The sequence below is a fragment of the Mobula birostris genome, chromosome 5, assembly GCF_030028105.1.
Source record: "Mobula birostris isolate sMobBir1 chromosome 5, sMobBir1.hap1, whole genome shotgun sequence".
Classification (NCBI taxonomy): Eukaryota; Metazoa; Chordata; class Chondrichthyes; order Myliobatiformes; family Myliobatidae; genus Mobula; species Mobula birostris.
Window position 1 is genome coordinate 130,196,112 of NC_092374.1, and position 13,384 is coordinate 130,209,495.

At 40.8% G+C, this 13,384-nt stretch overlaps 1 protein-coding gene across 11 annotated transcripts in view; it reads right to left on the reverse strand.

The window, feature by feature from the left end:
* neb (nebulin) overlaps nucleotides 1–13,384 on the reverse strand; it is a 355,138-nt gene that overhangs the window by 263,355 nt on the left and 78,399 nt on the right. For all 11 annotated transcript variants that reach the window (XM_072258677.1, XM_072258676.1, XM_072258675.1 and 8 more), the window contains exons 30-34: nucleotides 11,893–12,099; nucleotides 8,439–8,543; nucleotides 7,229–7,336; nucleotides 3,757–4,068; nucleotides 489–695 (exon numbers count right to left, since the gene is read on the reverse strand). In XM_072258677.1, the coding sequence (XP_072114778.1) occupies nucleotides 489–695; nucleotides 3,757–4,068; nucleotides 7,229–7,336; nucleotides 8,439–8,543; nucleotides 11,893–12,099 (939 nt within the window). The remainder of the gene's footprint in view (nucleotides 1–488; nucleotides 696–3,756; nucleotides 4,069–7,228; nucleotides 7,337–8,438; nucleotides 8,544–11,892; nucleotides 12,100–13,384) is intronic.

Below are 13,384 nucleotides of genomic sequence, written 5' to 3' on the forward strand. Positions count from 1 at the left end.
AGAGATGAGGAGGCTATGCTCCCAGTCCTCAACACTCCTCTTCATCTCTGTTCTGAAGAGATGAGGAGGCTATGCTCCCAGTCCTCAACACCCCCTTCACCTCTGTTCTGAAGAGATGAGGAGGCTATGTTCCCAGTCCTCAACACTCTTCATCTCTGTTCTAAAGAGATGAGGAGGCTATGCTCCCAGTCCTCGACGCTCTTCATTTCTGTTCTGAAGAGATGAGGAGGCTATGTTCCCAGTCCTCGACGCTCTTCATCTCTGTTCTGAAGAGATGAGGAGACTATGCTCCCAGTCCTCGACTCATACAAATGTCTCAGGGCAGAAGATTCAAGGACAACCTCTCTTCACAACAATACACTGTGTCTTATACACTCAACATTAAAGAAAGGGAAAAGCATTTTAGCAGCATTTTAAATCATTACACTAGGATCCATATTACATACAAGTGGAGCTTGTAGAAATGATAATGAGATGAAAATACTCACATCACTAAGCTGCTTTGTGTTGCTCGTGGCCAGAACCATATTCACGGAGTCAGGGACACTGGTAAACTTGATGGTTTCTGGATGCTGACGGTATTTATGTTCATCCAAGACCTCCCCTGCCTTCTTGGCCTTCTCCACATCTAGTGAGCCAATTGGAATCCAGCCGAGCCCCTTCTGCCAGCAATTGTAATCCTGCTTATACAAATTCTGCCAAAATCAAGAATTGTAGAGAATCTTGAGCACCATGGGTCCAAATAGGTCAAGAAAGCAAGTCCAATAAAGTGTTATAATCCAAATGACTATTGATGCTGAAACTACAAAAGCTCTAAACTGTAAGCTTGATATAGTTTTCTAGCCTAGAAGCTGCATGATATTTAGTGTGTAGCAGCAAAGCTAATCCAAAAATGAAACAAAACAATTGCTGGTAGCCTGCGACAATACGACTACTAAACTTGAGTGGCATGCCCACAGCTCCGATGATCGTTTCAAAAGTCGAAACGTTGATTTGATCCTTTACTAGCAATTAGCAAACATACAAATAAACATTATTCAGCGTTATCTCAGTGGTCAACAAAAGATATGACCTCCCAAGCTATAAACTGCCACGAAATAAGGAAGAATATGAAATTTATTCCCTTTGCTTTTACTACGGCCCCACTCATGTAACTAGTTACCACAATAAACCCTGCAGCACAAAACGCAAAGCAATAGAGAACAGATATGTGACTCCTACATAGTGGATAAATGTGGCTGTGATATAGATTAGCAAAGATCTAACAGGCAGTTGAAGGCTTTGGGAGAGAGGTTTACCAGAATGCTGCCTGGATGAGAGGATAGTTGCTATAAGGAGAGGTTGTACAAACTTGGGCATTTTTTTTTCTGTAACGGTGGAGGCTGAAGGGAGACCTTTATAAGATTATGACAGGCACTGTTAGAATTGACAGATGGTGTCTTTTTACCAGGAGTCAAAATGACCTCCACTGGTATGACATAGAAACATAGAAAACCTACAGCACAATACAAGCCCTTCGGCCCACAAAGCTGTGCCGAACATGTCCCTACCTTAGAACTACCTAGGCTTTACCCATGGCCCTCTATTTTTCTAAGCTCCATGTAGCCATCCAGGAGTCCCTTAAAAGACCCTAACGTTTCGGCCTCCACCACTGCCGCCAGCAGCCCATTCCACACACTCACCACTCTCTGCGTAAAAAACATACCCCTGACATCTCCTCTGTACCTACTTCCAAGCACCTTAAAACTATGCCCTCTTGGGCTAGCCATTTCAGCCCTGGGGAAAAGCCTCTGACTATCCACATGATCAATGCCTCTCGTTTTCTAAAACTATCAGGTCACCTCTCATCCTCCATTGCTCCAAAGAGAAGAGGTCGAGTTCACTCAACCTATTCTCATAAGGCATGCTCCCCAATCCAGGCAACACCCTTGTAAATCTCCTCTGTACCCTTTCTATGTTTTCCACGTCCTTCCTGTAGTGAGGCAACCAGAACTGAGCACAGTACTCCAAGTGGGGTCTGACCAGGGTCCTATATGGCTGCAACATTACCTTTCGGCTCTTAAACTCAATCCCACAATTGATGAAGGCCAATGCACCATATGCTTTCTTAACCACAGAGTCAACCTGCGCAGCAGCTTTGAGTGTCCGATGGACTAGGACCCCAAGATCCCTCTGATCCTCCACACTGCCGAGAGTCTTACCATTAATGCTATATTCTGCCATCATATTTGACCTACCAAAATGAACCACCTCACACTAGACAGTATGCATTTTAAGCAGAAGGGTCTAGTTTAGTTAAGTGTTTAAACACTTGTTTAATTAGTTCTGCACAACATCATGGGCTGAAGGGCTTGTCCCTCTACTGTACCGCTCGATGTTCTAGACCTGCAGAGCAGACTCAGTGAACTGAATAACTTGTATAGTTTTAGATTTAGAGGTCACCCATTTCAAATGGAGCTAACATGTCTGCTTTCTTTCAGACAGATCTGTCGCTTTGGATTTTCCTACGTTAGAAAACTGCCAAGATGGAGCCTTTTAATATAATTCAAGGTTGAGATTCACATATATTCAAATTATAAGGGAGTCAAGGGCTTTTTCAAAGAAATTACTTGAGCCACGCCACCCAGCAATCCTTCAACTTAATCCTGGCCTAATCATGGGACGATTTATCAATTAACCTATTAACCAATACTTTCTTGGACTGTGGAAGGAAACCTACACAGTAACGGAGAGAATGTACAAACTCCTGACAGTCAGCGGTGGGAATTGAACTCAGGCTGCCAGTACTGTAAAGCATTGTGCTAACCACTACTGTTATGCTGCCCCAAACAAAGTGGCTTTGGGGAAACAGTGTGAAAGTGATGTTGAGGCCAATATCGAATCAGTTATGATCTTATTAAATGACAATGTACTATTGACCCACTCCAGCTCCTGTTTCTTGCATTCGTGCATTTTTAACAGTATGTGAGCTCTGGTAATCTAAAAACTGTCTGATTGTTACTCAAAATTAAAAATCAAATCAGAAAATATTAGAAATACTCAACAGATTCAGGCAAAGCCTAGGGAGAATGCTAATATTCCATCCTCCCCTCCTCCATCCATCACCTCTCCTTACCTGGGTCTACCTGTAGCTTGCTAGTTCAACCACTTCCCTTCACCTTTTTTTACACTGGCCACCTCTCAGTCTCTCATCTATCTTCCAGTCCAGATGAAAGGTCTTGATGCAAAATATTGTCTGTTTAATTTCCCCTCCTCATGATTGCTTATGCATTCGATCCCTCCAGAGCCTTGTTTATTTTTTTGCTCTAAATTCCCATAATAAATGCAGTCATTTTTGCCTCCAATACACACTGGGCTTGAAGCAAAATGGCTGGAGCAGAGTGCAGAAGACCAGAGTGGCTGGTGAGCCTTTGTTAGAAGCACTCCCGCAACCTGGAGGAGAGACACCGAGTGATACTTAGCACTACCTGACAAAGGAGGGAAGCAATATCAGCAGCTCCACTTCCAGATCTAGCACAGTTTCCTTGTCCTTATTGTGGATGTCTATGTCACTCACAACTTAGACTCTGCAGCCAGCTATGAACACATAACAGAACCCAACTGTCACTGCCAGATGCAATGGAGAACCAATCAGCACAGGTTACTGGGAAAGATCACTGGTGTAATGTGCTAACTCCATTTCACTCACCACAGCTGCCGCCTGAGCTTGCTGGATATCTCCAACCACTATGACTTTCATTTAACATTGCTACTTACATCACTCTGTATGTCCATCATGTTCTTTGACAGTACCAAACCCAGGGCGTCAGGCAGGTATGTGTAATGGTGGAGCAGATGCTTGTAGTTAACATTGCTGGCCGCTTCCTGCGACTTTTTGGCCGTAGTGATATTGACCATGTCCATCGGTGTGTGATATTTGGTCTTGCTCTTCTCATAGTCTTTCTTGTACTCACGGTCAGACTGAATCTTGGCCAAGTGCATGGAATGGACCAGTTTAGGGTCATCCTTGAGGCTGCGGAAACCCACGTGTTTGCCCTTAGCCTTTTCAAAGGCCTCTTTGTACTTATACTGGAACAGATATGAATGCACAAGGAGAAATTCAGATTCATTTCTATGAAACAAATTATTACAATCCAAATTTAACACTTCATTTATATTTTATGTTGAAATGGACACGGTCATTTTGTAGTTCTCAGGAAGGCTCTCTTTCTGAAAGTGATGGGGTTTTGCTACGTTCCAATGCAAACAAAAGCATGTCTCGCCATATCTAGATTTCCACATCAAGGACTACAGGTAGAAGCTGAACTGCCCACCTCAGATTTTTGGGCCCTCAATGGCTGCAGGAAATTCCTACCCTCACTCTGCAGTGGCAGGACTTGTTTCTCTTATAAATAACGTATCAGCCTCAGCACAAGGCAGACATTCAACTTTTACAGCTAACACGTTTATTTCATTATAATGAAGCACATTTTGGTACTATTTCTTACTCTTACCCTAAATCAAAAAAGTTATCAGTCCATGGCCTCCTCTTGTGCCAAGATGAGGCCTCCCTCAATGTGGAGGAGCAACACCTTATAATACATCTGGGTTGCCTCCAGCTTGATGACATGAATATCAATTTCTCCTTCCAGTAAAGAAATCCCTCCTCCTTCCCCTCTTCTTCCATTCCCCACCCTGGCCTCTTATCTCTTTAACTGCCTTTCACCTCTCCCTGGTCCCTGTACTCATTTCCTTTCTCCTATGGTCCACTCTCCTCTCCAACCAGATTCCTTCTCCTCCAGTCCTTTACCTTTCCTACCCACCTGGCTTCACCTAGCACCTTCTAGCTAGCCTCTATCCCCTCCTCCCACTTGTGTATTTTGGCATCTTCCCGCTTTTCTTTCAATCCTGAAGAAATGTCTCGGCCCGAAACATTGACTGTATATTCATTTCCATAGGTGCTCCCTAACCTGCTGAGTTCTTCCAGCATTTTGTGCTTGTTGCCAAAAATTTTTTTATCAACTTTGCTTCCAATTTTTGCTATTCCTTAACATTCATGTTTTCTGATAAAGTCCTTTGAGAATTGTCTTACCTTCCTTGATTTCTTTATGTCCATTTCTGGGAATAGACTGCAGGTCACTATCTATTGCAAGCACACTGAATCCACAGCCAATTTGACTATCAGTACCCCCACATACTTCTTAGAACATAGCACACACCAGGCCCTTCGGCCTGCGATATTGTCGACATTTTAACCTACTCTAAAGATCAATCTAATCCTTCTCTCTCACATCGCCCTCCATTTTTCTCTCATCCATGTTCTTGTAAGGGCTTGATTTTTTTCTTCCATTTTTATTTACGTTTCATCTGTTCCATAAATGTTAAATTTCCTGCCTGTACTTCCCATGACCAAGAATTCCTCTTTCCTCGACTAATTTCAGCTCTCCACAATAACAGAAAGATCCTTTGACCATGCCCACCCACTTCCATCACTTTGGATCTTAACTCTTCCCATTTATTCCAGAATAATAATATTTTTCTCAAACTCCATTTCAGTTTCTACATTCAAAAAATTACCCTTGCCATTTATTGTTGCTACATCCACTATGACTCCATCGTAAAATGGATATATCCCTCCCCACTCATTTCAAAATTGCAAAAGGCCCACTTCCTCTGTGAAATCCTAAGTCGTTCTTCAGCCACCACAACATATGCACCAGAGCTCATAGTTCCTTGCAGTGTAAGTACAGGGACTTCATTGCCTGGGCTTCCACTTCCCTTCCCACTCCAAACACCCCTTCCAGGTGAAGCAATGATTTCCTTTTATATCTTTTCTATTTAAAATGATGTGATTCAAAACCCTGCTGCCTGCATCCACATTCTAATGGAGAGTAAAATGCTGTCTTAATTGCTGACTTGGAATCCAAAGGCCTGGACCATTGATTCAGAGTCCTAAGTATCATGGTTGCTGGGGAAATTAAATTTAAGTAAATTAGTCTGTGAAGAAAGAAAACTAAGGATAGTTGTGTTGTCCTTATCTGGCTTGACCTGCCCTAATTCAAACTATTAGTAACATCCTTGACTTCTAACTGTCCCCTAAGAAGCTTATCAATTTGTCTGTTTGAGGATAATTTGTAATGGCCAAAAAACATTACCCTTAACTAGTGATGCATATCTGAAAAGATATTCAAAAATTAACATTGGGTCTCTGTTTATTCAACACTTCTTTGCTGATCTCCATCAGACTGAATTCTAGGAACAGCTCAGTTTATAGATTTGTATAAATGTTTTAAAGTTATTCCTCACACTTGTGCACTTCTATAATCTTTGCCCAACCTACACCATGATTTCTGTTCTCCATTTCTGGCTTCCCCTACGCTCCCATTTAATCTCTGTCCTATCAGGAGGATCCCCCAGGACTCAATTGATACAAACTATTGATGTAGAAATAAATAGCCTACAACTAAACTGCATTTATACAACAAATTGAATACAGTGCAAAGAGGAGGTGCAGGAGCCTGAAGACCCACACCCAACGATTTAGGAACAGCTTCTTGCCCTTTCTGAATGGTCCATGAATACTACCTTGTTACTCTTTTTTTTAAACACTATTTACTTATAATGAATTTTATAATAAAGCTTATGTCTTTGCACTGTACTGCTACTGCAAAACAATAAACTTCATGTTATATAAGCTAATGACAATAAATGTGATTCTGATTTTGTTTGACATTCCTTGTGGAATTTTGTGATATTCTTGTGATATTTCTCTGGAATTTTGTTTTTTTTTCCTCAATTTTATTAATCTGAGGTTTCAAATCCCTTTGCACTTCTAAAATATTTAGAGTATAATAATACCATATTTTAATCAAAGTGTCATTGAATTTGCTCTGGAATACTAACCTATTCTGCTATTTTAATTAAAATTATTCTCAGCTTTCATTGTTCTTCTGAGTTTCACTTTGTAATCACCTTGAAATTTGTCATTGTTTGGACTAGATCCATTCTCACAATATGCACCATAGAACAATATAACCACAGAGCTAATTTCCACAGGTCTATTCCATCCACTGTCACTTCATTCCTTCATTGTCCAAAGATCTACATCCTGTCATTAGGTATATCCCTTCTCATCAATATCATATTTCTTTATATATTTAAGGAACAGGCATGGTTTTCTTAGTCTTTCTTCGATTTATTACTTATATCAAAAGCCATGAATCAGAGACTAATTTTGATGGCTACTTACGTCACTGGCAATATTTCTAGATGCTTTAGCCGCGACAATAGGGATGGCATTTGGTTCCAGGTGATATCCTTTAGCCAGTGACTTCTTCCAGGCATTTTTGTAGCAATTCTATAAAAATAGAGGACTGTATTTCAGAAAGCATTCTTTTTGTGAAGACCTGAATATTTTCAAATGCTATCCATCCTAATCTTCCTGTAGCATCAACACAAATGGAGTTCATTGAATTTTTGTTAACCTGTGGTTTCCAAATTTTCCTGTTCTTTTGTTTTTTCTTTCTCTTTAGTTACCACTCCCATTGCCATGCAAAATGTTTTAGAAAATAATGATTTAGCCTAAATACTGCTCAGCCTTTGTACTGCAGACACAAGCTCTGTTTTCAATTGCAGCCCCTTTCCAAAAAATCTTTCTTGGTCACTACATGCTTTTGATACTGGTTGAAAATAGGAATATTGACTTCCTTTATACAGAAAAATGTTCTCCTCATATTCTGGTTAAAGAGCAATTTAGATTGTTCTTTTATGTATCATGGTGGCACAGCATTCAAAGCTGCTGCCTTCACAACTACCAGGGGTACAGGTTCAATTCTGGCCTCTGGTGCTATCTATGCTTGCTGTCCCCATGACATGCTGCTTCAGTTCCCTCTCATCCCCCAAGGGCATGCTAGTAGGGCAAATGGCTACTGTTAATTGCTCCTTAGTGTAGGTAACTGGTGAAAATAATCAGGCTGGTGGTTGTGTGAAAGAATAAAGATCTGTAAGGGAATAAAAACAGGGGGAATTAGACCGATATTTTTCTTTTAATTTTAGAGATGCAGCACGACCAACAAACCCATGCCACCCAGTTACACCCATGTGACCAATTTACCTGCTAATCCTTTTTTTGTCTTTTGGAACGTGGCCGTAAAACAGAGCACCCAGAGGAAACCCACGCAGCCTCAAGAAAACGTACAACCTACTTACAGAGAGCAGTGGAATTGAACCCAGATGGCTAGCGCAGTAATAGCATTGCACGAAACACTACCCAACCATGCCACTGCTAAATTGTTCTACTGGAATAGGGCATGGATATGATGGGCAAAAATGCCTTCTTACATATTGGAATTAATATGTAAAATATGTTAATTTATCTAGCGCTTAAAATGTTAATTTAGTTTCTAAAAAAAACAAAGGAATGATTCAAGCAGGTAAATGTTTCGGAATGTGGTCCTTACATCACTGAGGTTGAAAGCATTACATTTAGACTGGATGAACTGAGGCACATCAAAGGGCAAGGTGTACTTGTGCTTGATCTTTTCTCCTCCAGATCTGTACAGTTTCTGCGAAGAAAAAACATACGTTAAAACATTAATAACAAAATCCTATATTAAAAATTGTAAGGGTTAAATGGAGGCAGGAGTGAACTGGATTCGCACCAATTTGCCTACCGTCACAACAGATCAACAGCAGATGCCATTTCATGGGCTCTTCCCTCAACCTGCAACACCTGGACAGTGAGGATGTTCGGCAGCCACCCCCTCAATACTAACTGAGTAAAGCTCGGCACTCAAAACTAATCAATGAGCTTCAAGTTCTTGGTCTCAATACCTCTCACAACTGGGTCCTCGATTTCATCTCTTCCAGACCCCAGTCAATACTTCAACTGGCAACAATCCCGCCACAATCTCCATCAGCACAGGTGCACCACAAGGCTGTGTGCTTAGCCCCCCAGTCCACTCACTTTATACTTACGACTATAGGGCTAAGCACAGCTCCAAAGCCATATTTAAATTTACTGGCAGCAGCACTGTCATTAGCTGTATCAAAGGTGGTGACAAATCAGCATAGAGGAGGGAGATGGAAAATCTGGCTGAATGGTGCCACAACAACAATCTCTTACTCAATGTCAGCAAGACCAAGGAGCTGATTATTAGCTTCAAGAGAAGGAAACCGGTGGCCCATGAGCCAGTCCTCATTGGGGAATCAGAAGTGGGAAGGGTCAGCAACTTTAAATTCATTCCCCTACAGTGGAATGACATTTGCAATTTTCCAGTTTTCCAGAACCATCCTAATAACTAGTGATTCCTGAAAGATCACTACTAATGCCTCCACAATCTCCTCAGCTATCTCTTTCAGAACACTGATGTGCAGTCTATTTGGTCCAAGTGACTTATCTACATTCAGACTTTTCAGCTTCCCAAGCACCTTCTCCTTAGTAACAGTCACTCCTGCCCCCTGACACCCTCGAATTTCTGGCAAGCTGCCAGTGACTTCCACAGTGAAGACTGACACAAAATTCTTATTAATTTATGTTGCAGGTAGCATTAATCTAAGCACGTTCAAGTGTACATTGTGTTTTCTAAAATTTGTCATTTCAGAACTTACTATTCTTTGTAAGTATTCCAAATTATTATTATTATTATTAATATTTCTTTTAGTATTTGCACAGACAGTTGACAATTTGCACATTGATTGTTTGTCCATCCTGTTGGGGGCAAACTTTCAATGATTCTATTGTGTTTCTTGCATCTAATGCGAATGCCCACAAGAAAATGAAATTCAGAGTTTCATATGATGATAGAAACATAGAAAATAGGTGCAGGAGTAGCCACTCGGCTCTTTGAGCCTGCACCGCCATTCAGTATGATCATGACTGATCATCCAACTCAGAACCCTGTACCTGCCTTCTCTCCATACCCCCTGATCCCATTAGCCACAAAGGCCATATCTAACTCCCTCTTAAATATAGCCAATGAACTGGCCTCAACTGTTTCCTGTGGCAGAGAATTTCACAGACTCACCACTCTCTGTGTGAAGAAGTTTTTCCTCATCTCAGTCCTAAAAGGCTTCCCTTTTATCCTCAAACTGTGACCCCTCGTTCTGGACTTCCCCAACATCGGGAACAATCTTCCTACATCTAGCCAGTCCAATCCCTGTAGAATTTTATACGTTTCAATAAGATTCCCCCCTCAATCTTCTAAATTCCAGAGAGTATAAGCCTAGTCAATCCAGTCTTTCATCATTTGAAACATCAATCTGGTGAACCTTCGTTGCACTCCCTCTATGGCAAGAATGTCTTTCCTCAGATTAAGGGACCAAAACTGCAAACAATACTCCAGGTGTGGTCTCACCAAGGCCTTGTACAATTGCAGTAGTACCTCCCTGCTCCTGTACTCGAATCCTCTTGCTATGAATGCCAGCATACCATTCGCCTTTTTCACCGCCTGCTGTACCTGCATGCTCACTTTCAATGACTGGTGTACAATGACACCCAGGTCTCGTTGCACCTCCCCTTTTCCTAATCAGCCACCATTCAGATAATAATCTGTTTTCCTGTTCTTGCCACCAAAGTGGATAACCTCACATTTATCCACATTAAATTGCCATATGCCATGAATTTGCCCACTCACCTAACCAGCCAAGTCACCCTGCATCCTCTTAGCATCCTCTTCACAGCTAACACTGCTGTCCAGCTTCCTGTCATCCGCAAACTTAGAGATGCTGCATTTAATTCCCTCATCTAAGTCATTAATATATATTGTAAACAACTGGGGTCCCAGCACTGAGCCTTGCGGTACCCCACTAGTCACTGCCTGCCATTCTGAAAAGGTCCCGTTTGTTCTCACTCTTTGCTTCCTGTCTGCCAACCAATTCTCTATCCACATCAATACCATACCCCCAATACCGTGTGCTTTAAGTTTGCACACTAATCTCCTGTGTGGGACCTTGTCAAAAGCCTTTTGAAAATCCAAATATACCACATCCACTGGTTCTCCCCTATCCACTCTACTAGTTACATCCTCAAAAAATTCTATGAGGTTCGTCAGACATGATTTTCCTTTCACAAATCCATGCTGACTTTGTCCGATCATTTCACCGCTTTCCAAATGTGCTGTTATCACATCCTTGATAACTGACTCCAGCAGTTTCCCCACCACCGACGTTAGGCTAACCGGTCTATAATTCCCCGGTTTCTCTCTCCCTCCTTTTTTAAAAAGTGGAGTTACATTAGCCACCCTCCAATCCTCAGGAACTAATCCAGAATCTAAAGAGTTTTGAAAAATTATCACTAATGCATCCACTATTTCTATATCCGTATGATATATGGGTACTTTGTTAATAAATTTATTTGGAACTTTGAACTTGAACCTTGAGTGAAAGCCCAATTCTTCATTAAATATGATAGGTTTAGAGGAGGCTCCTGAATATAACAATGCAAAGGTGTTCAGTAGGTAGTTTCAAGACTGGTCCAAGATACCTTCAGGCTCTTGCTTCAAGTGTACAAAGAGAAATGGGAATTACAGATCTAGCTTGTTGTTTTGTGTTGGGTAAGATGTATTTATAACAATACTCATGTAAATCCCCAAGTCCAAGCTAACAACCATTTATCTCCTAAAACATGCAGTAGAAAAAGCTGTCATTCCAACTTCGATGCATTAAGCACCGAAACTTCTTCAAATTACCTGCGTTGCAGAAGGAAAATCTTCAGCTGATGGTCAGAGGGGAGAATTGACAGCTTTTTTTTCCCTGCCCAGATCATATTTCCTACTGAACACAAGATGAGGCCAGTGCATTCAATTCCCTCTGCCCTCTTTCCTGAAGAAGTTGTAACAAGGTGAAGGCATTGAGGAGCAATAGGACACCAGAAAGATGAAAGTAACAGAGATTAGTTTGTGAAGATCCACTTACATCATTAAGCTGCAGTGCATTTGTTTTAGCCAGCACCATCTCTACAGAGTCTGGCACGCTGGTGAATTTGAGAGTGCCAGGTGGCACTCTGTAATGATGTTCATCGAGGACTTGTCCAGCTTTCTTCGCTTTCTCCACATCTATCGAGCCCAAGGGGCTCCAGCCAGTGCCTTTAAACCAGTTGTTATAATCAGATTTGTAGAGATTCTTCAGACAGAAAAAAAAAATCAAATTACAAGAGAGTATTAATTGTCCTATCACCCCAACCAAATCAAACAGTAAACATTTAACTTAAAAGTTGTACAAAGCAGATAATTTTTTAAATGATAATTTTCCAAGCAAATGAGATTTTAGATGAATATTACTGCAAAGATATTAACAGAATGTTTCATGTATTTAATATTTCAATTATATTTGAATAATCTTGTGTGTGTGTATATGTGTCGATATATAGTCTATATAGCTTAATTAGACATTTTTGTTCATTTAAATAATTATTTCCAGGTTATATGTAAAAATACATTAATTGCATACACCATCACACTACCACTTGATATATGTGTGCCTAACAAAGTAAAACGCGGTTTCACCTGTATTTTCGGACACCCCACATTTTCTTTTGAATTAGTTTAATGTCTTGACGTTACAAAACATAAAAGAATGGATCAAAAACAGTGTAATAAATCTTGTGAATAGAATTTTGTTGCAGAACTTCACAAGACAGGAGCTCATGTTGCAGAGTTGCCCTTTTGGATACAGTCACACATTTCTTTTCCTCTAACGAGAATCTACTAATGGGTGCATCACAAAATTTGCCCTCTTTAACTACCTCACCTCACAAAAATAGAGTTCAGATATAAAATGTCTTTTGTATGTAAGTTCTAACTGGGTGCATATATATTTGGGTATTAAAACAAATTCTGCTGAAACTAGAATTTGAACTTGCTAATCTTATTGGCCTTTATCTACTTGTCCTCTGGAAGCTTCACAGCCATCCAGGAACTCTTTGCTTTGGCATTATGCATCCTTTCTCCTGATAATTGGCATTCATGCCTTCAGATATCCAGACACAAGGTACCCCATGTAATCCTATAGTCTACATATTTACATCAGCTTTGGATCTCCAATTCCTTTTCATGTGGCTTCGGTCAAATTTTAGCCATTAGATTATGAAGACACGTAGTCCTCTTTTATTGTCATTTAGTAATGCGTGCATTAAGAAATGATACATTATTTCTTAAAGGTTTTGTGAAGAACATTTCATCACTCTAAAGCTGGGGTTCGCCAACAGGGGGGGGGGTCTATTGAACAGGATCAAAATAAACTGCAGATAGTTGTAAACTTAGTCAGCTCCATCATGGACACTAGCCTCCGTAGTACCCAGGACATAGTATAGGATATCCGTAGTGTCAAGGTGCAATGACTATCACTAAGGATCCCCATCACCAAGGACATGCCCTCTTCTCATTGCTACTCTCAGGAAGGAGGTACA